We start from the raw sequence: 25,250 nt of genomic DNA, 5'->3' as shown, positions 1-25,250 counted from the left end.
ATGCAGCATAAATGCTACCTCTGCTGCTGTGGTTGGTGGGGTTTAGTCTCCAGCTCCTTGGGGGTGATGATGGCATGTTTTCCTGTAATAGCATATGGTTTAAGTATCTTTTTGCCCAATCCTTCACCTCCAGCCCCCTTGTCCAGATATCAATTCTAACAATTTTCTTTCTCTGCCAACCCAGCAGTAAATTATTATATAAGTATTTTTTCTTTTTTAGATGAAACTGGAGCGAGCAGAGTGGGGCAATGACCTGCCTAGTGTGGAATTGCAGCTGGAAACACAGCAGCATATCCACACCAGTGTGGAAGAACTGGGCTCAAGTGTCAAAGAGGCCAGGTTGTACGAGGTGCGTGGCATTCAGAATCCATTGTGGGAGGTTGGGGCAGGGCGGGTAATGGGGCAGCATGCACAGTGCTGCTCTCACTGAGGAGGAGGGGGCTCTGGAAAAGAATGACAACCATGAGCAGCCCTTTACAACAAATTCGCTTTTCACATGAAGTGTCTCTTTTGCTCTTTGAGAAAACCTTGTGAGAAAGGTATTTTTATTAGCCTGTTTTTTTACTAAAAAGTCATATTGAAAGCTAAGGTAAAAATTAGTAAGTAGTGGATGCAGTATCCAAACTCAGGCCCTCTGCTCCAGAAGTTTATGCTCTTTGCACTTCACTGTCTGCCTGTAATAGAGAGCTGGTATAGAGAAACTCTTCACTCAGTCTGTCCTCTCCCTCACTCACTCAGTCTCCCCATTTTTTATTTCACCTCTCCCCTTTAAAAAAGCAATTGAGTAGTTTGGAAATCATCAGGCATAGGTTTTGCTTGGAAACCTCCCAGAATTAAGGGAAGCGCAAGACAGTGAGGTCTGTCAGTTGCAGTCACCCTGCTGAACTGTTCCTCATTTAGTGCTGCTCCTAGCTATGAAATCTGACCCAGAGATCTGTTGTGTATTTTCTTGGAGTAACCAATCTCTATCTCTGTGCAGACGTAATATTTACATAGTTGAAACCATACCATAGATATAGTTTATTTACTCTTTCTCTAACGTATTTTTGTTTCATTCCTTTCTTATCAGGGAAAAATGTCCCAAAATTTCCATACCAGTTATGTTGAAACTCTTGGAAAGCTGGAGACACAGTATTGTAAATTGAAGGTGGGTTTTGACTAACTCTCTTGGGTTCTGTTCATGGAGATTCTGGCTCCCTACAACGAATTCTTTTCCCTGATTTAGAAAGCTCATGGTTTGGCCCTGTTTTGGTTTTTCTGTTTATTAGGTTATATCATTTACTGTGCAGTTGTTCATATGTATTATAACATTTTCTCAATTTTCTTAATGGATCAGAAACCACTGCCCCAGAAAGTTTTAAGTAAGTAGAACCTATCCTAGTTATCATGCTTCACCGAAGCAATGGCTGGCTATGTGTGCTTTGAGACACCAAAACTAAAAGTTTGATGTTGGCAGGAAAGGGACTCCTCTTCTCTCTGTTGTTCTTCATTCCTGTCTTTCAAGATTGTCCAGAGTAGGACAGGCCCAGGATCATTCTTTATCCAGGGAGCCCCACAAAGGCCAGGTGAGTTCTAACTTGTAGGTAGGATTGACAGTGGTTCTGGGAGTCCTGTACCAAACTTGTGCTAAATCTGCGTCTGCTGAGGGGCACCCAGAGATGAAAAAGCAAGGCTAAATTGATTTCCTGGGTTCTTCTTTGCTGTGATTTCAAATGTGCTATCTTCTACAGATGAAAGCCTGGCAGTCTAACATTGTCATCTCTGCTTTGTCTAGGAAACTTCTAGCTTCCGGATGAGGCACCTTCAGAGCCTGCATAAATTCGTCTCCAGAGCTACAGCTGAGCTGATCTGGTTGAATGAGAAGGAGGAGGAAGAACTAGCATATGATTGGAGTGACAACAATCCCAATATCTCAGCCAAGAGAAATTACTTCTCTGTGAGTCTAGCACAACAGGCCTGCCATATTTATAACAGCAACAGAAGGAGCCAGAGGGGCTAGTCTGCTGAGAGCTTACATGTCTGGATTTGCATTCTGCTAGGTAGAAGTAGGGCTCCTGCCTAATGCATCTGTACATGTGAGAAGTGTCTATGGAGAGAGGGGAATGTGAGCCCTAGAACGAATTTATTTAGAATGCATTTAGAAAGGCAGTGTCTTGGGTGAAGAGAGCAGGAGTCTGCAAGTTGAGTCATTTCAGAAGCAGTATAGCTTTGTGATTAAGATTATAGGCTTTGGCCTGAGATAGAGCTAAATTCAAATTCATATTCCTCCACTTACTAGCTTTGTGACCTTGGGCAAGTCATTTAATCTCTTTGGACATCTGTAAAATGGATAATAGTACCACTTCAAAGGATGGTGTAAAAGATTGAGTAAGATTTAATGAGCTAATATGGACAAAGCATTTAGTATAGGGCTTAGTATTGTTTAACTGAGGTATACTCTTGACTTCTCACAAATTCTGAATTTTCTTTAATTCATTTAATTTTTTGGTCAGAAGTCTTTATTTGTAAAATGAGAAGGAAAATTCAGCATTGGACAATGATACAATAATTTTTATTCTTTTCAATGAATACAAATGGGGTGGAGTTTTTTTGCTACATTTAGTATTTCCACATCTCAAAGGATTTTTAAGGATTTTGTAAACGCAGTGCAAATAGGAAGCTTTTTTACTGACATTTGCTTTAGGTACTTTAATTCTATTAGTTTAGAGTTGTTAAAAAAAATATGTAAGCTTCTCCTGTTTAAAGAATGGTATGTGATTCTTCTGAAGTAAATAAGAAAGAATAGGTGCTGTGATACAATAAACAGTTTGTATGAGAACAGAAATTAGGCTATGATAGAGGTATGACGAAGGTGCTTGGAGGACATCAAGGAGAAGAGATCAAATCTGATAGCAAGGATCAGTACTCAGCTTCCCAGAGGAGCTGGAATCTAAATTGGGTCCTGTAGTGTTAATAGATTTTAGAGCCGGAGGAGGGCACTGCAGCCTGAGGGAATAGTCTGAGCAAAGCCTGCCAGTCAGTGATACAGATCTGCTAGTGTGTCAGGTGCTGTTAGGTGGCTGCCACTTCAGCCAAGTTGTCTCCTTTCTCTGCCTCCAGTGCTTATCCTGTGTTCCCCCACTTACTCAGGTCTGGTTCAGGTCCCATATCCTTTGTGAATCATTCTCCAGTAATTCCGGCATTTTTGATCTTCTCTGAAATCCTCTGGCATGTACTGTTTATTCGTCTCATTTTGGCACTAATCCTGTGTTGTAGGCTCCTTTAAAGCAGGGCAGAGAACATAGCTTTCTCTTCATTGTTACTCATCTCTTAATGGCACTTATTGCATAAAATTGAATTCATTTTTCAGGAGTTGACAATGGAGCTGGAGGAGAAACAGGATGTGTTTCGGTCTCTTCAAGATACAGCAGAGCTGTTGTCACTGGAAAACCACCCAGCCAAGCAGACTGTGGAGGTATGTGACTTGAGAATGTCTGAGGGTCCAGTGCTCAGAGGTTGTTACAAAAATATTCAAATCAGAGGCTTTGTTCTAAAAGACCTGGAGGAAGTATCAGGGATCATTTGTCTTGGATCTTCTCCCTTTTCATCCCAGCCTCCAAAAGACTGTAAACATTTTGATAATCTAAGGAAAATACTATGAGAATCAGTAAATGAGATATTGACTTCTAACTTCATGGGGAAAGTTGCTTGAATCACATTTTTTCAACTAACTATCCAGACAGGCCCTGCCTCTTGTTGGTGTGTTGCCTTTGCTCAGAGGAGAAAGACAGTGGAGGAATCCTGAAGGGATTTATTTATGCCTGGGTTTTGCTGACAAGATCATTTAGTTGCGACTGAATGTGGAAGAGGCCTTTTCTATGTAACTCCTTCTAACAAAGCCATGTTGGGTGAAAGACAAGCCCTTTTCTCATGGGAAGCATTGGGCAGATGCCATTCACGTATCTCCATGTATCTTCTGTTGGCCTCTGTCATTAGCAGAGTTGTACTTCTAAGAGAGCATTGTACATATATATTGGGTCTGTTAATCTCATGCCCTTCTGTCTGTGTGCTTGGTTATTGCAGGCTTACAATGCTGCTGTCCAGTCCCAGTTGCAGTGGATGAAGCAGCTGTGCTTGTGTGTTGAGCAGCACGTGAAAGAGAATACTGCATATTTTCAGGTATGTGGGCTTTGTGTTTGTGCCTGTGTGTGTATTTATATGTGTGAGTATGTGTGCATCAGAGAGGATGAGGAGAATACCCTTTTTCATTCAGGCAAGTCACTCTGTGTGTGTGTGTGCACGTGCGCGCACACATGCACGTGCAAGTATGCACATGGAAAAGGTGAAGTTAAAAACACATCTGTATCAGTTAACCTTTTTTTTTTTTTTGACGAAGATTAGCCTGGAGCTAACTGCTGCCAATCCTCCTCTTTTTGCTGAGGAAGACTGGCCCTGAGCTAACATCCATGCCCATCTTCCTCTACTTTATATGTGGGACGCCTACCACAGCATGGCGTGCCCAGCAGTGCCATGTCCTCACCCGAGATCCAAACCAGCAAACCCTGGGCCACTGAAGCAGAATGTGCAAACTTAACCACTGTGCCACCGGGCCACCCCAATATCAGTTAACCTTTAGTATATAAACCACCACCCTGAAAGTTAGTTGCTTAATAGAACAATCATTTAGTTAGCTCAGTATTCTATGGATTGACACTTTGGGCTAGGCTCAGCTGAGTGGCTTTTCTCTTCTTATCTGGCTTACACATGGCTGCAGACACTTGGCAGGCAGTCTGGGGACTGGTTGGTTCTAAATGGCATCACTCACAGTCTGACGGTTGGGGTAGTGGGGTAAAAGTCCATATTGTAAGTCTCTAGCATCCAATACGTTATCCTGAGCTTCTTCACAAAGTAGCTGTCTTCTACAAGCAGCAAGAGAGAGCAAGCCCCAGTGCACAAGCACGTTTTTCTGCTGTCGCTTTTATTAATGTGCCATTGGCCTAAGCAAGTCATGTGCCCATGCCCAGCTTCAAGGGGAGGAGAAATAGACTCTACCTCTTGATAGGAGAAGCTATAAAGTATCAGGACCATTTTTTTTTCCAATCTATCCCAACATCAAGAACATACTGCTTGTTTTTAGGTGAGGGTGGGAGGAGGAAATAAGCTATCATCTGTTTGGTTTTACCCTAAACTAAATAATCTCCCTGATTTTTTTGTAATTATATCAATGAAGTGAAACATTTGATCCCTCAGCCTCTAGGCTTTTCATGAAATATACTTCACAGCCCAGTGCTGTCACTAGCCAGAAGTCAAGAGGAACGAGCAGTGATTTCTTTCTCTTTTTTTGCTGAGGAAGGTTCACCCTGAGCTAACATCTGTGGCTAATCTCTCTCTATTTTGTGTGTGAGCTACCATCACAGCATGGCCACTGATTGATGAGTGGTAAAGGTCTGCACCTGGGAACCAAACCTGGGTGGCTGAAGTGGAACATGCCAAACTTAACCACTAGGCCACCAGGCTGGCCTGAGCAGTGATTTCTGAGGGGGTGAAGCAAACTAACCTTTACATAGGGTTCAACAGCCTTTGTGGTAGTCATCACTAATATTTCCCTGACGTGGCATTTTGAGCCCTCCAATTTATACTTCTGGCCCTTGTAATGAACTGTCGCTAATCCAGGAGTGTGTAATCAGCTTCACTCAGCTCTGCACACTAAGATTGTTCTTTCTCAGTTAGCGTCTGGGTGTTGTGATGTATTGCACACAAGGCACCCCTCACTTCTATCTCCACAGTTCTTCAGTGATGCACGAGACCTGGAGTCATTCTTGAGGAACCTCCAAGACTCCATCAAACGCAAATATTCCTGTGACCATAACACCAGCTTATCCCGCCTTGAGGACCTGCTCCAGGACTCCATGGTGGGTGTTGCATCAGTGGGATGATTACTTCTGAGAAACAGTAAACCATGTCAGCTGCTGCTGTTTATATCCTTGAAAGCTCCAGAGCAATGGGTCATTGTTAGAAAGTTTGGCTCACATTCAAGTAGTTTAATCAGTTTTCTTCTGTCTTTTTCCTTTTTTTCTTTTCTTTCCTTAAAAAAGTTGCTGATAAGATTCCTTTGGGTATGCTATTGGAGTAAGGCCTAGTCTTCTCCCCCTGAGCCACTTAGTGCTCATCATACTTTCTTTGTGTTGTTCTTACTTTAATTCAGTGGTTGGGGCCAAAGATGAGGGATAGAGCATGAAAATAGCATTGAAGGGGATTAGCTGACATCGAATTCTTTTTCATGCAAAGAGAATTAAACCAAACCAAAACAAAAAGAACAATGAACTAGACCGGAGCCAAATTTTTCCACCTTGGTAATTTTCTTTTGGTAATGATAAGGTATTAGAAAATTGATTTTAATTAAGGGCAATATTAAAATCTTATTTAGATATAATGCAATGTTGGTCCAGTTTATTTATGTAGCAGTACTTTTAAAAAATAGTTTTGCACCCAGTATTTAATCCAAATCAATTTTATATTCATTTTCTCCAATGAATTATTCCTTCAGGAGTGCTGGTAATAAAATCAGCAGCAGGACTTCTTACATTTATTGAATGTATATTACACGGAGTTAGCAAGACAGGGCTTAAGCTACATCTCAAATTAAGATAGAAATATGTATATTATAGGGAAATTACTTTCCTGTGTAAGAAACCAGGAGATTCTCACATTTCAATAGAAAATTATAGGTAAGAGAACCAGAATAACTCAAAAGAGTATCATTTTTTTGTGGGTAAGACTTGGGCATTTGTGAACATTAGTTGGGTGGTTTTTTTGGTTTTTGGTTTTTGGTTTTTTTACACTTTCAGATATTGTAAGCCTACGAATGAGTTTACATTTAGTGTTTCACCTGGGCAAATAATCTGTTAATTAATTTGGAATGAAGGATAAAAACCTGACTTTTCAGATGTTGTCTCTAGAATGTCTCTCTTGGAGGTACTTCAGATATGAAGGAGGAATATAATAATCCTTGGCTATTATCTCCTCCCTCCCACAGAGTACCTTCCTGTCATAGGGTAACTCCTCTGCAATTGTTGTCATATCTTCTCTTCTCGAGCGTCGCTGCTCTGTTCCCTCCTCTCCAGGTCAGGGGCATCGGGTTGGCGGCGTCATCGGGGCATGGAGTCACCTGGGTCTGCTCCTCAACTTGTCCGTCAGGTTCGGGAGCATCTGTCATGGCTTCTGGTTCTTTTCAGAACTTTTACCACGCTGAGCACATGGTCTCTGGCGCTTGAGATGTTTGGCTGTGGGTTAGACAGAAATTGACATCTTTATTGCAAGGAAACTGAAATGGGTAGACCAGCTCTCAAGTATGAACAGTATGGCTGTCTCCCTGATATATTCCATTCCTCTTTCTTAACTAATAAGTTAAAGTTGTATTTCTTCCAATCATGCTCCCGGGGACAGGCACAGGTAGTTTATTTAAGCATTTCTTTTTCTTTACTTGCATATTCTTAATTCTTTAATGGCATTTCTTAACATTATTAACTCTTTACTTCCATCACATCTACTTCCATCCTAAGAAAGCCCTCTTCTGGGGGCTTTTTATATATCAAAATGGGCTTGAAACATCCTGGTTAATAGATAATGGTTATCTTTTACCCTCTAATGGAATTGGTAGTAGATTGCTACCAATTTTGTTGACAAGAAGGTCATTAGTATTTGTGATAATTGGGTTTGCAGAGACTTGAGAGTTTCGATTTTGCATGATACTTCTTTCAAACCAATCAAATTTATATGAATATGGTACAGCAAGACACTAAAAGGTAAACCCTGAATCATTTGTCATGATGCCTTCACCAACAGCATTGGTTTACAGATTGTTGGTTGAAGAGCTAAGATCTTTCTCTACAAAGTCTGACTGAATTTAAGAAAGTAAACTATTTCTAGTAGAGCTTGGGAGATATAATTATTTTTTAAAAATTTTAAAAGAGCATATCTTGCTTCTCCTAAGAAGGCAAGAACTGGCTTCCACCAGTGAGAAAGTGAATAATAATAATAATGACAATATTGTTATTATTATTGTCTTTAACTTCCATGTTTTCTGAACTTTATTTGGGAAAATTCTTTGTTGGCAGTATTTGGCAGCTAGAAGTTCTTTTTTGTTTTATTTTATTTTTGCATGTGGCTTTATGGTTCATTGAAAAAGGGCACAGAGAGAAAGCTGCAAAATTTGAGTACAAAAGCACTTCATAGAAGACAGGAACATCGTCTCCTTTTTTCTTTATCCTTGTGTTTCTAAGATGGCTCCACCAAGGATCCCTACTTAACTGAGAAATGGCATTCTCTGAGGGAGTGGAGCACTCAGTTTTCTTTGTTCACTGAGTCACCCTGAGTAGCAACATTAATGTCTTTTTCATTTTCTTCTCATTTTGTAGGATGAAAAGGAGCAGCTTATACAGTCCAAGAGTTCTGTTGCCAGTCTTGTCGGGAGATCAAAATCCATTGTTCAGCTAAAGCCACGCAGTCCCGACCATGTGCTAAAGAGCACCATTTCTGTGAAGGCCATCTGTGACTATCGGCAGATCGAGGTGAGGAGGTGGAAGGGATACCTCTGGCTCCAGAGGGAAGCAAGGGAGAAGGGAAGCCTTCAGTTAGGGTTATGATAATAAGGGAAGATCAAATGATAGAGTTGTTCACTAGAACTTAAGCATGCTCAGATCTCTCCTATCGCTTAAAAAAGAAGCCTCCATTCTACAGTCTTGACCTGCTCCCTGCCTCAGTGATTGCCATCATCATCCACCCAGCTGTGTAAGTTTTGACAGAAGGGTACTTTATAACACCTGGGAGATACCGTTGACTCCTCCCTTTATCCCCCACAGCTAATAGGACTATCAAGTCAATACTAACTTGTAAATAAATATCCCTTAAGTATATTTCTTTCTGACCCTGCTGCTAACACCCTAAGTTAGACCATAAATTTCTTTCACTGGGATCATTGCATCAGCTTCCCCATTCAATGCATTCTTTATCCTACCACCAGCATGAACTTTTAAAAGAAAAGTCCCTCCCCTGCCTAAGTCCTACAAAAACTCCCCATTTCCATTTAGAAAGTCTAGATTCCTTAATGTGACTTCAAGGTCCTGAATAATCTTTCTTCACCTCTCTGGGCAAGACTAGGCCATGTCCCCTCCATGCATTCCCTGATAAATTGCATTTGTCACACAGTATTGTAGCTATATACCCCACCAGAATATGTGGAATATAGACCGTGTTTGTTGGCTTACCATTTTACCATTTTCCTCTCTAGTGGTCTAGCACACTTCCAGGCACACAGCAGGCTCAATAAATATTTGTTATACAAAAAAGAATGAATGAACTTTTTCTGCACTTTTCTGTGTCTTAGTATTTCTAGCTATAAAATAGGGATAATAATGTTGGTTAGGGTCTGGCCCGGTGGTGCAGCAGTTAAGATTGCACATTCCGCTTCGGCAGCCTGGGGTTCACTGGTTCAGATCCCGGGTGCAGACATGGCACCACTCAGCAAAGCCATGCTGTGGCAGGCGTCCCACACATATGAAAAAAAGTAGAGGAAGATGGGCACTGATGTTAGCTCAGGGCCAGTCTTCCTCAGCAAAAAGAGGAGGATTGGCAGCAGTTAGCTCAGGCCTAATCTTCCTCAAAATAATAATAATGTTGGTTACTTGCCTCCCAAGGGAAAGAATCAATGATTCCAAAATGCTTAAACATTTTCATGAATTTGGGATGGGGTGATGGGAAGGGAGGAGGAGGAAGTATCACAAAAGCAAAGTTTTGAGTATTTATGTTCCTTTGATTTTTGCCCTAATGGTTGTAGGTGTAGAGAGATTGCTCTTCGAGGTCTTAGAATTTCCCTATAACTTTCATATACTGACTTACTTGGCATGTAATAGGCATTTAATAAACACTTGCTTCCTTGATTTATTTGATGTGGCAGCTTTTCCTGTGTTGTGTATTTGTATGTATTATCTTTCTGTCAAAATCAGGAACTCTCATTAAGTGATGGCAGATCTCCAAAATGACTTTTTCTTAAGGATTTCATAACCTTGGGATCAGGCACCAGGTAATTACAGGGTTTTGGTTTATCCATTAGCAGTAACTTGTAAATTTGTCTCTTCAGATCACTATTTGCAAGAATGATGAGTGTGTGTTGGAAGATAATTCTCAGCGGACCAAGTGGAAAGTGATCAGCCCCACAGGGAATGAAGCAATGGTGCCATCGGTCTGCTTCCTCGTCCCCCCACCCAACAAGGATGCCATTGAGATGGCCAGCAGGTAACTTCACTCAGCTGTCACTCTGTTTGGCCTGGTGAACTGATGGAGGGATAATCTACATTTGTGATCTTGAACAGAATGACCAAGTTGTAAAATTTCTTTTGAGAAAGACCTCCTATTCAGATATCAAGTCTCGCACTGCCAGCCATATGGTAGATTTTCAGTAAATGCTTATGTTCAATTGATATATATTCAGTGATATTTCTTTTTAAAGAATTCTTGATTATAAACAGTTTACTCTCAGGAGATTGATTTTTATAGTGACAGCTAATTTTCTTCTTTAATTTCTATTTTACTAAAGGAATATGTGAACGTATTTTTAAAAGTTAAATTATACCACAAAGCTTGTAATTAAAACTAGCACTTACCTCCCCCATCCCAGAGTTCTACTTTCCAGGGTCAGCTATTTTCAATTCTTTGAGCAGATTTTTCTGCTTTTTAACTCCAAATTTCTAAATAATGTGATTTTTTTCCTATTTCCTGATTTTTTTCAACTTTAGAAATAATCTGTTGACTTCCTACTCTAGGAAATTAACCTTTAGCTTTTACATGCACATCTGCATATACTTCCACTTTCCCCATCTTCCAAATGTAACATCAGATTTTTGTTTAAATTGATATATTTTGTGTTATTATTACATTAAATTGTTTACAGCTGAACCAAGTAGTACTTTAGGGGATTGTTGTGTGGCTTATCCCGTCATGCCTTACATATCTGCACTCATCCTCTGCCACTCTCCTTGCTTGTGCTCAGCTCCAGTCACTCTGATGTTTTTCCTGTTTCTCAAACAGCTGGCATATTCTTGCCTCAGGGCCTTCACACTTCCTCTGCTTGCTTCAGTTGTTTATGTGGTTGATTCCCTCACTTCATTAAAGTTCATCCATCACCCTCATGCACCACTACCCCTACGTGATTCATTCCTTCACTTCATTAAGTTCATTTTATCACCTTCATGCACCACCACCCCCACTCACTGCCTATTACTATCTCCTTTAATCATCTTTATTTTTCTTTAGAACACTTAATACTGCCTAACAGATTATATATTTGTTTGTTGCCTCTCCCCTCCCATTAGAAATTCCAAAAGAATAGAAATTTTTGTCTGTTTTGTTTACCCTCTGTATCCTCAGCACCTAGAACCATTCCTGGCACGTAGTAGATGCTTCATAAATTGTTGAAGGAAAGAATGAATGAGTGGATGATTGAAAAAATATATATATATGAATGAATTATTTCATTTATTTTCTTGTATAATTTTTTGTTTCCTTGGAGTTGATGATTGTTTTGTTTTTAAGTTTGCTTTTATAACTGGAAGTTTATATCTTTTGACTCTCTTCACCCATTTCTCTCACCTTCCCACCCCCCAAGTCTTATTTATTGGTTTATTCCCTGGTTTGGGAGAGTACACTCTCCAGTAGCTTGCTTGAAAAAAGAGTGCATGAGAAGTAAATTTTTAAACATCTCTTATATTTGAAAATGTTTTTCTTTTCCTTTCATAATTAATTGGTCAGTTACAGAATTTTTTTGGACATTATTTTCACTCTGAACCTTGAAGGCACTGTTCCATTGTTTTCTAGCTTCCAGAAAACAATTATTGTTTTTTTATTGTTGAGAAGTACAATATCGTTTTCATTCTTTATCTATTTTTTAAGTTTATGTAACTGTAAAAGTCCCCCTTTGCAGTGAGCAGTACTGTGGTTTTGGCAAATGCATAGAATTGTGCATCTTCCACTACTGTCATGATACAGAACAGTTTGGTGCTTTAACCTTTTGAATGAAATCTGTTTCTCTCCAGAGCTTTTTAACTCTTGTCTTTACCTTTAATCTTTGAAGGGGCTGCTGTGTTTCTGAGTGAATCTTTTTGCATTTGTTGTGCTAAGGGAACAAAAACTGGAAACTCATAGCTTATGGATCTGGGGAAATTTTTCTTGGATCATTTCTTTAATTGTTTCATTCTGTTACATTTTTTCTGTTCTTGCTTTCAAGAACTCCCATTTGTCAGATGTTGGACTTCCTGAACTGATTCTCTAATTTTCTATTTTTTATTTCTTTGTATTTTTATTCTTCTTTGAGATTTTCTGAACCTTTATTTTAACTTTACTGAAATTTTAGTGGGACTTTTTTGGAGAAGGGAAAGATAAACTAATGGGTTGAATGTCTCTTATTTAACGGACATCCTGGCTTCTGGTTTCCCATCCTATTCTTTATATCTCACATATCTCAACTTGAAGAGATTCAAGGTAATCTAGTGTGTGTGCCGAGTGTCTGTGTATCTGTGAGTTTGTAAGTCTTCTTGAAATTGAGATTTAATTAGCCATGGGATGCGTAAGGAAAAAAATCGTCAAGCCCTCATACGGTAGTTTCCTTTTATATGCCAGATAAACTTCTTGAGTTGCTATTAACTTTTAAACATTTTAACAGGTTTGTAAATATATAGAACACAGCAAATAACTTTGTAAGCATTGATGTCATTTTTCAACAATTCCAAATGGGATTATTTTATCTCTACTTTTCTCTCTTATTATTCTCCATGAGTATTTCCTCTCTTTCTAACTTCTTGTAATCATATTACATTCAGGTAACATTTATGAAATTACTAAATATGTGCTGACATAGTATATATAATATTGTAGCAAATCCAAATTGTTTGAGGATCTCAATTAGTTCTAAAGATTCCTGTGTTGTTATTATTTGACTTGTTCCCTTTTTCTGCTCAGCATATAAAGTCAATTCTACTAAAGCAATCACATTTTTTTCTTAGAAGGTATCCAATGTGGAGCTCAAGTCTTACAAAAGCTATAGCCGCATTCTGTTTTGTTCCTAGGGTGGAGCAGTCTTACCAGAAAGTGATGGCCCTTTGGCATCAGCTACATGTTAACACCAAAAGCCTTATCTCCTGGAACTATCTGAGGAAGGACCTTGACCTTGTAAAGACCTGGAACCTGGAAAAGGTAATTGTGAAAACTTTACCCCAGGCTCACATCCTACTGGCAAGCCTTTTTCAGAAGGAACTTTTTTATTTTTCTCTCTTTCTTTTTTTTTTTTTTTGAGGAAGATTACCCTGAGCTAATATCTGCTGCCAATCCTTCTCTTTTTGCTGAGGAAGACTGGCCCTGAGCTAACATCCATACCCATCTTCCTCTACTTTATATGTGGGATGCCTATCACAGCATGGCTTGCCAAGCAGTGCCCTGTCTGCACCCGGGATCCAAACTGGTCAACCCCGGACCACCAAAGCAAAACATGAGCACTTAACTGCTGCGCCGCCAGGCTGGCCCCAGGAACTTTTTTCATTATTCTAAGACTCTTACGACCCAATCAGAGTAAAATCGAGTCAGAGTTAGGGGCCTGAGTATCTTAGGGACCAGAAACAGCACCCTGAATGGTTAAGGATATTCCTGATGAAAATAAATCACATATTTGGTCTTCTTGGCAGAGAGAGAAGGTTGTAAGCCTCTTCTCACTCTGCAGGACGAGCATCTCTTTGGCTCAAAGAGCACACTCTTTGAGTGTGTGTAGTAAGGAAATACTGGTGAAATAAACAGTATTAAGGGTTATGTCCAGGAGGGCACAAAAGATGCTTCTGGGTGCTAGTAGTGTTCTGTTTTTTGATCTAAATTTTGATTACATGGAAAAGTTCAATTTGTGAAAAATCAACATGTTTACAATTATGGTTTGTGCACTTTTTAGTATATACGTTAAATGTCTATAAAAAAGAGAGTACTATGTTCCCATTCTTTTGAAATTCCTTCTGGCTTTTTTTCTCTCTAGCTTCGATCCTCAGCACCAGGGGAGTGCCACCAGGTTATGAAGAACCTCCAGGCCCACTATGAAGATTTTCTACAGGATAGTCGTGACTCTGTTCTCTTCTCAGTGGCTGATCGTTTGCGCTTGGAAGAGGAGGTGGAAGCTTGTAAAACCCACTTCCAGCACCTGATGAAGTCCATGGAGAATGGTATATACCTTGGGAAGAGGGAGAGAAATGGTGGAACGAACCCTGAAGGATGCTGCTAGATCCTTCGTATAAACTAGAAAGTACCACGACCACCTTTTTACCACTTGAGTTGCTAAAAACTTGAGATAGAGAAAAACAGAGATGAATTCTCAAAATTAGATCGTGGAAGAAGAGGCCATATTTCAGTCCTTATTGCTAATCAACCTATCTCATTTTATTGTAGAAATAACATGTTTGAATCCTTAAAGATCGGTATATAATGCAGGGAATTTAGGATCAGGCAGAAGGTTTCCCACATAAGGCCTTCCTTTCATTCGTGGAATATCAGGCCTGCTGGAACCAGTGGTGCCCTCTGTCTGAAGGTGAATCTGTTGTTCTCAGGTTTGCTGATCTCTGTTGTGGTGCTTAATGTCTTCTGTGCTTATGCATTCACAGAGGACAAAGAGGAAACTGTGGCCAAGATGTACATTTCAGAGCTGAAGAATATCCGGTTGCGCCTGGAGGAGTGTGAACAGAGGCTAGTCAAACGAATTCAGTCCCCAGCCAGCTCTAGGACTGACAAAGATGCCCGGCAGGACAATGCATTAAGGATTGCAGAGCAAGAGGTAAGCCCTAAGAGCAAGGTGGGTGCTGCTTGCAGAGTAAATGCTTTCAGAATGAATTGGATGGCAAGAGAGTATGTATCCTAAGAAATAAGGCAATAGACTCATGGCATTCCTACTCCAGAATTCTCCCCTGCAGCCTGTAAATATCTTTTACCTGTAGCGAAGCATGATTTCAGCTCCCAGTGTGTTGCTGAATGTTGATTGGTTTCCTATACAGTTGGGAAGGCAAACACTGGTAAATTGTTCTAAGCACTGCCTTTGGGCTACGTATTTTAAGATTGCTTAGTAGAGGTGCTACTCTCTGCTCTAACCCTTACATGCATGTACTTTCTATGACATGGTTACCATCAGTCACATGACTCAAAAAATAGTAAGGAAAGACTCAGATTCTACTGTGGGCTTTGATATACACTCTCTCTGTGACTTTGAGCAAGTTAACCCTCATCCTTAATTTCTTTTCTTATAAAAAGGAGAAAATAATATGTGAGTCACAGAAATTATTTTGAAAATTAAGTGATAGAGTACATATCTTCCTGGAAAAGCAAAATGCTATAAAAATGTAGGGTAGTATTCTTGAAGTAAAAGCAGTGAATGTTAATTGCTTAATTAAGTACTCATGGGCATGCAAAGAAAGTAAGCCAGAGTCCTTGCTTTTGGTGTATAGTGTAAAGAAGAATAAAAAGTTGACGTCACATTAGAGACTTCAGTATAAGAGGTGGCATGAGAAAGTACCTAGTGTGGTTCCAGATTCCAAGCAAACAGTGCTGTAGGAATTTAGAGTGTCATTAGAACGTTTCTGCGTGGGTGGCATGAGAGAGCTCTGTGCAGAATATTAGATTTGATCTGGGAGCTTAGAGCGAATGGAGAGGAATGGCTAATGAGGAGAGTGATTTTTCTTACCTTTCTCAATTATTGCTAAGCCTGAAGAGGAGGATGAGAGGGCAGTGTAATTTTCCTTGGCCAAGAGGGATCTGATATGCCTGTATGAGGCATATCATGTGAACGTGTGATTCTCGCATTGAAGCTTTTTACTTTTCGCTAGTCATCCAAAATCTATTAGTCTCTGCAAAATTGAACCCTCTAAGAAATACAGGTTAATAATCAGCTCTTCTAGGAAAGGACCTTTCGTTTTTTAAACTTTTTATTTTGAAATAGTTTCAGATAGACAGAAAAGTTTTTATTCTCAGATAGCCTTCACCTAGATTCCACAAATGTTAACATTTTTCTACATTTGCTTTATCATGTTCTACATATGTTATACATAATAATAATCTTTTTTTGCCTTGAGAGTAATCCAGACGTGATGCTCCTTCACCCCTAAATACTTCAGTGTGCATTTCCAAAAAGCAAGGGTAGTCTCTTACATAACCACAGGACAGTGATTAAAATCAGGAAATGAACAGTGATATAATACTGTTATCCAAGACCTTATTAAAATTTCATCATTTGACCTAATGCCTTTTCGGGGAGTGCCCTCCACCCCTCCCTACCACAAAAAAAGGAATATTTTTGGTACAGGATTCAGTCCAGCATCACACATTGCATTTAGTTGCTTTGTCTCTTTAGATTTCTTTAACCTGAAACAATTTTTTGATTTTTCATGATCTTAATATTTTTGAAGAATGCAGGCCTTTTGTTTTGTAGAATGTCCCTCTATTTGTGTTTATCTCAGGCTTCTTCATGATTAGATACAGGTTACACATTTTTGGCAGGAATACCACAGAAGGGATACTGTGTTTTTGGTGCATCATATCAGGAGACATGTTGATTTGTCCCATTGCTGGTGATAACTTTTATCACTTGTTACTATTTTCTCCTTTATAATTACTAAGTATCTTGTGGGGAGATAGATGCTTTGAGACTATGTAAATATCCAGTTTTACGTCAAACTTTCGCCAATTAGTTTTAGCTAGATATCTATTGTTGATTCTTGACTGAACTGAGTATGACTGTTGCCAAAAGGTGATTTTCTAATTCTGTCATTCCTTTTACATTTTTAAATTTCCATTTTATCAAAGGAAGGAGCTTCCCTCCCTCCTTTCTTCCTTTTTTATGTCCATGTGGACTTCTGGATTCTTATTTTAGTCAATGGTTTGTAATTTACTGCTATTTTTATTTCAATGTTCAAAATTTCCCAAAGTTAGTCATCGGGAACCCCTTCAAGCCTGCTCCTATGCCACTTTAACATGTCCCCATCATTCTTGGAGTGCTTTCTTATTTCTCAACAAAACAAGATATTCTGGTTTCATCTTGCCTTTGCCAGCCCCAACCCTGGAATTAGCCATTTCTCCAAGGAGTTCTGCTTCCTTTAGGTGGAGAATGTTACTTATAAACCAAAATCTGGGTGCTGTGTGCTCATGTTGTTGGGTGTCATTTCTTTTAGGCCTGCTCAGCATATAGAGCTAGAAAAATACATATTTATAAACGCATTAATGTACACACAAATACAAACACATCCCTATGTTGTATACACACACATATATTTATATGCATACTTATATATGTATATATACATATATATGTGTATGTATACATATATCACGTAGATCAGTATATTTATTGCTCTTTGTCACACACACACACACACACACACCCCCCACACACACCCCACAAATTCATATATATCTATCTTCATCCAGTTCCAAATCAATGCCACAGGGCTTATTCTATCCTCTCCTCTTTCCATATTTGTAACTCCCTTCCCCAGACTGAAAAACTTGCTAATGTTATCCATAATAAATTTGCTGTTTCACAGTTTATTCAGCCACTGTTCTATATATATGGGCATTTAGGTTGTTTGCAATATTTTGCTATTGCAAACAAAGACTTCTTTCTAGTGTCTTTGTTCAATTCTGTCTTCATCTTTGTTGTGTATCTCGTTCCTAATAGCACACCCAGGAGGATTTGCAGCAACTGAAGTCAGATTTGGATGCTGTTTCCATGAAATGCAACAGCTTTCTCCATCAGTCCCCATCTGGTTCCAGTGTCCCAACTCTGCGCTCAGAACTCAATCTACTGGTGGAAAAAATGGACCATGTATATGGTCTCTCCACTGTCTATCTGAATAAGTGAGTGAGCTAAGGATATGGATCTAAAGGGCAGTGTTTTTCATTGGGATGAGAAGGGCAAATGCCTGGAGTGTTTCATGAATCATCCACAGAAACTGCAGATCTTGAAAGCATGTGCGCATGACAAGAGATCTTGGCTTTAGTTCCAAGCAACATGGAGTAGGTTCATTTGAGTGGCAATAAACAAATGCCAGTGATACAGAAGGGGAGTTGATTTGCACTGTTAGGACTATTTTGTACCTCATTTCTGTTTGATTAGATACTTCTGAAAAAAAAGAGAGAGGGACGTTAAAGAATAAAAAGAAGGGCCAGCCTGGTGGCGCAGTGGTTAAGTGCACACGTTCTGCTTTGGCGGCCCAGGGTTCGCCAGTTCAGATCCCGGGTGCGGACATGGCACTGCTTGGCAAGCCATGCTGTGGTAGGTGTCCCACATATAAAGTAGAGGAAGATGGGCACAGATGTTAGTTCAGGGCCAGTCTTCCTCAGCAAAAAGAGGAGGATTGGCGTCAGATGTTAGCTCCAGGGTAATCTTCCTCAAAAAAAAAAAAAGAAGAAAGAATAAAAAGAAAAGTTTTCAGCCAGACTAAATATTAGTCTTTGAAGGTCTTCGCTCTACCCACTCATGACCTTGAGGAGTAACAGATCTAAATTCTTCATTGTGTTGAGTGGGTTTCTGGTCTCATACCTTTTCTCCCATGAGTCTGCCACATGTGTGCATGTCCCAGTGCCACCTACAGTTTTATTTTGAATTGGCTTAAATTGGCAGCACATATACCATGCTTTCTTGTTGTTACAAAACCCTGTTTTATAATACAGTAATGTTGAAATTGATTTTGCAGTTATATTTTGTGAACCTCTCTATAGTACTCCAGATCTATAGCCCAGCTGTTAAAATGCGTGTGTTAATGAAGATGATTTTCTCCCCACAGGCTAAAGACAATCGATCTTATAGTGCGTAGCATCCAGGATGCTGAACTCTTGGTCAAAGGTTATGAAATCAAGCTGAGTCAAGAAGCAGCAGTACCAGCAGATCTCTCAGCTCTGGAGTCCCATCGGTCCACGTTACGGGTTAGTTGCTCTGAGTTTCTTAGGAGGTTGGCTTAACATATCCATAGCTTTGGGTTAGGAGAGAAAGGCAATTTTGGATGGCATGATATTGGTTTGTTTGCATTTGAACTAAGCAGAATATCATAGTTAATATATTTTAATATGGGTTCAAAGAAGAAGGGATTGAGAAATATGTCTATCTAAAAAGGGAAAAGATATGCCTTCCTATTTTCTCTCTTTTCTCCTCAGTAAAATCATGGCTTAATTGGATACAATCAATGGTTATGCTGTAATTTTATAAATCACTTAGCTGTTATCTCATTTGAGTCTCACATGCAACTCTGTGAGGTGGATAATTGTGGGAGGGATTTTTATCTCTATTTACAAATGAGAAAACCAAGACTCAGATTGGCTAAATGACTTGTCTTGTTTCATAGCTTATAAGCTGTGGAGCCAGGTTTCAAACACGATTTCTTTGCACATCTCTCTATACTGTACTGCCTGCCCTTGGCTTCCCAGTGTGCATGAGGACGTGGATGCATTTCTGGCACAAACATTATAGGGTCTAGCTTCTGAATCACAGATATAATGTGGAGCCAGCTGTAGACAGTGTCCTTGTTTCTACCTGAGTCTGAGTCCTTTTTGGCGTAGAATATGTTTAACCTGTTGCTGTGCTTGTGTTTTGTAGCACTGGCTTAGTGATGTGAAGCACAAGAATTCAGTGTTTTCAGTCCTGGATGAGGAAATCTCCAAGGCCAAGGTAGTGGCAGAGCAGCTGAGCCGTCTGACCCCAGAGCGAAACTTGGATTTGGAGCGCTATCAAGAAAAAGGCTCCCAGCTGCAGGAGCGTTGGCACCGGGTCATTTCCCAGCTCGAGACCCGGTGAGTGGTGGCCCTACCCTTTTCTCCTATTAGGTCTCAGGGACTAGGTTTTAAACAAAAATAGTTATAATTGTGTATTCTTGTTTAAAGTCAGGAATTGATAAAGAGGGGTAGAAATTAGATGACAGTATAAATTCTGGGCAGGATAAGTGACAGAAAGTTGGGACCACCAACCCTGAAGCAGACTCCTGAGGCTGGCTTTTGGATTAGTACTGCTGGTCCTATTAGCAATGCCTCTCCTGTATCCCAGGTCTCACCTAGTTAAGCTGTGATAACAGTAGTGTCTTAGAACATGGACTGGAAAAGTGATCTGGTGATCTTTTCTCAAGGACAGAACCTGAGTTCTAGTTCTTGTTTTATTAGCTTTGAATCCAACTGTGAGCCATTTTACATAATGAGGTTTTGCTGAATTTCTTGCTTCCATTTTCATTTGCTAATTCAGTAGTTTTTATCTCTGTTACATGAGGTCCTGCTGCTGATGACTGATTTGAATAGGAAAGACAGAAAACTTATCTGAGGCAAGGCTGGGTAGAGAGTGGGTTTTTTGTGTTTGTTTGTTTCTTTGTTTTGGTGAGGAAGGTTGGCCCTGAGCTAACATCTGTGCCAATCTTCCTTTACTTTTGTATGTGGGATGCCACCAAAGCATGGGTTGATGAGCAGTGTGTAGGTCCACGCCCGGAATCCGAACTCATGAACCCTGGGCCACTGAAGCAGAGCATGTGAACTTAACCACTATGCTACCAGGCCAGCCTGGGAGAAGGGTTATAGCAACTCATTTAAGTTTGGGTTGATTCTCTGTAATTGAATTACTATCCCAAGGCTGGTTAGACTAACGAAAGTAGTATAACAAACTGTTACTAAGGGGCCAGCCCAGTGGTGTAGTGGTTAAGTTCATACACTCCACTTGGGCAGCCCGAGGTTTGCAGGTTCGGATCCTGGGCATGGACCTATGCACTGCTTATCAAGCCATGCTGTGGCAGGCATCCCAAATATAAAATAGAGGAAGATGGGCACAGATGTTAGCTCAGGGCCAATCTCCTCAGCCAAAAGAGGAGGTTTGGCGGTGGATGTTAGCAGAGGGCTAATCTTCCTCAACCAAGAAAAAGAAAAAGAAACCTTTACTGAAATTAATAGTAAATAACTACTATTTTTCACCCACCCCACTCCCTCTTCCCTCCCCAAGAAATTGCAGTGATTCATAAGTCATAGCTATGATACTCTGACAGGTACTTTGTCATCAGGGGACAGAAGTGTACAGTGAGTACTACCTTATTGGCAAGGTGGTAATCCTTGGCAACCTACATAAAAAATTTGACAGGGATTGTCAAGGGATGCCAGCCCACAAAGCAGCTTCCAGGGCTAGCAAGGCACAACTGGTTTCTACTCACTTTTCAACCAAGAGGACACTGAGTAAGTGCGTAGATCTCACTCAGTGTTGCATTGCTGTTCCTCCCAAACAGAAATGTATCCTCTGTGGTCATGCTCAACTGGGGGCCTGGGATGAGGAGGGAATTGCCTCATATGCTGTATTGTATTTAAACCGAGATGTCTGATAGCCATTTCCTTTTGCTTCTCCAGCCAATCTGAGCTAGAAAGTATCCAGGAAGTTTTGGGAGATTACCGAGCCTGCCATGGAACTCTCATCAAATGGATTGAGGAAACCACTGCCCAGCAGGAAATGATGAAGCCAGGCCAGGCGGAGGATAGCAGAGAGCTGTCGGAGCAGCTCAGCCAGCAGACGGTGGGTGCAACAGTAGCATGGTGAAAGTTGATGGCGGCGAGTTGGTTCATCATAAGAGAAGGTGATGTTCTAGCAATTAAGCTTCCCTCAAATGGCAAGACATTCCAAGCCCCATCTTCTGAAAAGGTTCAAGCTAATGGTTTTGTATTTAGCCCGGACAGACTTGTAAGGGTCTCTTCCAATCCTGAGTTTCTATGACTATATATTGAAATCATAGATGGACAGATTAAAATTATCTTGCTTTATTTTTTTCTTGATATTACATTTGATTTTACTCGAGTTAAAGTATGGGGGATTGAAAACCCAGGGAAAGCTGTGAATGGAAGAAAATTAATCAAAGTGGTTTTTATTTGTGGATATTTTTGTTTGTTTTGTTTAGCATTACAATTAAGAGTACGAAGTCTGGAGTTAGATGCCTGGATTCCAGTCCTGGCTCACTCACTCACTATGAGACCTTGAGCAAATTATTTAGCCTCTCAGTATTCTACTTCCTTGTCAGTAAAGTGGACATAATCCATATTTTTTCAACCTACCTCACTCATAAGGTTATTGTCAGGTTGAAATGAAGTGATACACGTAAAACACGTAGAACAGTGGTTCTCAAAGTGTGGACCCCAGACCGGCAGTATCAGCATCACCTGGGACCATGTTAGAAAGGCAAGTTCTCAGACCAGAACCCAAACCTCCTGAGTCAGAGACTCTAGAGGTGGGGCCCACCCATCTGTGTTTTATCCACCCTTCCAGGTGATTCTCATGCAGCTAAGGCTTGAAAACCACAGCCTTAGAACATAGTAAAAGCTCAGCTGCTTCAGTCATAATAATGACAATGATACTGTTGTGAAATTTTGGTTCCCAGGATCTGTTTGCAGAAATCGAGAGAAATCAGACAAAACTGGACCAGTGTCAAAAGTTTTCCCAGCAATACTCCACTCTTGTAAAGGTAACTCTGCCTTATACCCAAAAGGAACGTAAGTGACCTCCAGCTTAGGAAGACTTGCATTGTCGCTCTAGTTTTGTTTCCACACAGATGAGCGTAGCTCTTCTGCTTGAGGCTGGCCCCATCCTTCACGTGTTATTACATTTAATATGGATGTGTACTTCTTGTGGCCCCACATTTGGGGATGCTCAGAGAGGTATCAGACATGAGCTGTGATTCAGGGAGTCTACATTTGGGTGACCTACAGGCTTCTTAAATTTACCATGTCAAAAACGTGCATTTTAACAAGATTCCCAGATGATTCGCCCTGCTCTGCTCTAGGTCATTGAAAGTTTTCAAGCGGAGGTACAAAGTGGTCATCTTTGTGTTTTAGACAAGTTATTCTGATAGGATAGAAAATAAATTGGAAATGAGACTGTAAGCAGGATAGTAAATAAGAGGCTCTTGCACCCGTCCATGAGAGATATGAAGAGGGCCTGGACTAGGGCAGCACTCTCAGGATTGCAGAGGAAGTGATAGAATAGCATGGCGACATGAGAAGAGCATGAGTCTAGGGATTGGAAGACTGAGATTCTAATCCTGACTGTTGCTCACCCACTGAGCAATAATTAATTAGGGAAACGCACTTCCTATCTCTGGACGTCAGTTTCCCCATGTATGAGATGAAAAGGGTGGTCAGCAAACTGCCAACTGCAAACTACAGGAGTCAACAAACGATGACCCACAGGCTAAATCCAGCCTGCACACCTATTTTTATATGGCCCATGAGAAATGGCTAAGAAAATCAAAGGAAGAGTACTACTTGATGACACGTGAAAATTATCTGAACTTCAACTTCCAGTGTCCGTCAGAAAAGTTTTATTGTGACATAGGCATACTCTTTCATTTATTTATTGTCTATGACTCCTTTCACTGACAGTGGCAAAGTTGAGTAATTGTGACAGATAGTATGGCCCTATACAGGAAAAGTTTGCTAACCTCTAGTTTAAATGATCACCAAAATGCCTTCCAGCAATGAAATGCTGATTGTATTACATGCTGTGTGAGCTATAAAGCCCTATGTAAATACAGTGAAATTTCTTCCTCCCCAGGACTATGAATTGCAACTGATGACATACAAGGCCTTTGTGGAATCACAGCAGAAATCCCCTGGCAAGCGCCGTCGCATGCTTTCCTCTTCAGATGCCATCACACAAGAGGTGAAAGTGTGGGGCGAGGACATGTGCCACCATCTTCCCTTAAGGGAAGATTTGCTTGTCTGGGCCTGCAGGTTGATTTAGGGTTCACCTTTCTGTTGAGATGTGACTTCACAAAAACTTCCTCTTATTTTCAACTATTTAAATTTACTTTTCTGGTAGATAATATATCTAAATTGTTTTTTTGAACCATAGTTCATGGACTTAAGGACTCGCTACACAGCCTTGGTGACCTTAACGACTCAGCATGTAAAATATATTAGTGATGCACTCCGGCGGCTGGAGGAGGAGGAGGTGAGGACAATTGGGTCCCAAATCATCTTGAAAATAGAGTTTAAAATCCTGTGCCTCATCTGTCAAGAGTTAAAGTGCACACACAGCTGATTTTCATTATTCATGGTAGTTGTGTTCTGTGAAGTTGCTGCGACTCCTGCCTTAGTGAATACTGGACTCTTGAACCTAGGGGAAATACAGGTTTAGGTTCCTGCAACATTTTTGTCAACAGATAATGCATAACCTTGTGTTCTGTGTGCTTTTGTTTAAAAACACCTTATTTAATGTATTTTGCTGATTCACTAACATTGAACTCATGGCCAAGAGCACTATGACTCACCCCTGAACAAAGCTTATTTAACATACGTTTTCTCCATAAGGCACATCACAGTGTTCTTGTGCTTAGGAACACTAGACAGCACTTCAGTGCTATGCTTGGGTCCATTTTAAACACTGAAATCACCACCAAAAAACACAAAAATGTGAAAAACATGGCACTAAATAGACTACGAAAAGGACACATTTACAGTATAAGAGCTAGAACAAGAAGGCAAAGTGTCACCTTGTTCTACCTGAGCTTGGAACATTGGGTAACTAAAAGTGTTTGCCACTCTGTGCATGTCTGGGAATGACTGAAAATGCCACAAGTATTGATTTTGGAGTTATAAATAAATTTTAGTGAGTAGCTAAATTCACAAATATGGAATCTGTAAATAATGAGGATTGACTATTATGTCCAACACTCCCACTTCCGAGTATGTTTATTATAGAAATATTATAAGTATGAAGAAAGGAATGTGAACAAAGAAAGATCCCCAATAAAGCGTAATTTGTTGAAGGGAAATATTGGAAATATCCAAATTCCACAGTGGAATGCTATGAAGCTGTTAAAAATAATGAAGTAGATTTAAGTGAACTGACATGGAAAGATAGTCGTGATATATTGTTTGGGGAAAAAAGCAAGTTAGAATACTATGTATAATTAAGATTTTAGTAAAAACAAAATTGTGTGTAGCATAAAAATGTAATATGAGCATACAAACAAGTTTAGAAGTATATATACCAAATTTCTCAGGCAATGAGATTAAGGGGCCATATATTACACATTTCAGATAGTTTGAATTAGATGTAATGAGTATGTAATCCTTTTTTAATTATAAAAATCTTCCATGTCTTTGCAAAGTTTTCCACATATTCAACCACTCTTAGAAAAGAAATGCCCTTGGAAGCATTAACCCATACCAACTTTCGCATATGTAAATTCGCAAAAGAC

General features: G+C 40.1%; 1 protein-coding gene across 20 annotated transcripts in view; it reads left to right on the top strand.

Moving 5' to 3' along the window:
• MACF1 (microtubule actin crosslinking factor 1) overlaps nt 1-25,250 on the top strand; it is a 324,410-nt gene that overhangs the window by 167,994 nt on the left and 131,166 nt on the right. For all 20 annotated transcript variants that reach the window (XM_046661294.1, XM_046661293.1, XM_046661299.1 and 17 more), the window contains 18 exons: nt 221-349; nt 1,070-1,147; nt 1,775-1,936; nt 3,350-3,454; nt 4,063-4,158; nt 5,766-5,891; nt 8,397-8,549; nt 10,118-10,272; nt 13,098-13,224; nt 14,045-14,228; nt 14,664-14,833; nt 17,723-17,901; nt 18,831-18,969; nt 19,637-19,830; nt 21,409-21,571; nt 22,428-22,511; nt 23,600-23,707; nt 23,900-23,998. In XM_046661294.1, coding sequence (XP_046517250.1) covers nt 221-349; nt 1,070-1,147; nt 1,775-1,936; nt 3,350-3,454; nt 4,063-4,158; nt 5,766-5,891; nt 8,397-8,549; nt 10,118-10,272; nt 13,098-13,224; nt 14,045-14,228; nt 14,664-14,833; nt 17,723-17,901; nt 18,831-18,969; nt 19,637-19,830; nt 21,409-21,571; nt 22,428-22,511; nt 23,600-23,707; nt 23,900-23,998 — 2,451 coding nt within the window. The remainder of the gene's footprint in view (nt 1-220; nt 350-1,069; nt 1,148-1,774; nt 1,937-3,349; nt 3,455-4,062; nt 4,159-5,765; nt 5,892-8,396; nt 8,550-10,117; nt 10,273-13,097; nt 13,225-14,044; nt 14,229-14,663; nt 14,834-17,722; nt 17,902-18,830; nt 18,970-19,636; nt 19,831-21,408; nt 21,572-22,427; nt 22,512-23,599; nt 23,708-23,899; nt 23,999-25,250) is intronic.

This window comes from Equus quagga, chromosome 5, assembly GCF_021613505.1.
Source record: "Equus quagga isolate Etosha38 chromosome 5, UCLA_HA_Equagga_1.0, whole genome shotgun sequence".
Classification (NCBI taxonomy): Eukaryota; Metazoa; Chordata; class Mammalia; order Perissodactyla; family Equidae; genus Equus; species Equus quagga.
Note: the sequence above shows the minus strand (reverse complement) of the source record. Positions and strands in the feature narration are given on the sequence as shown.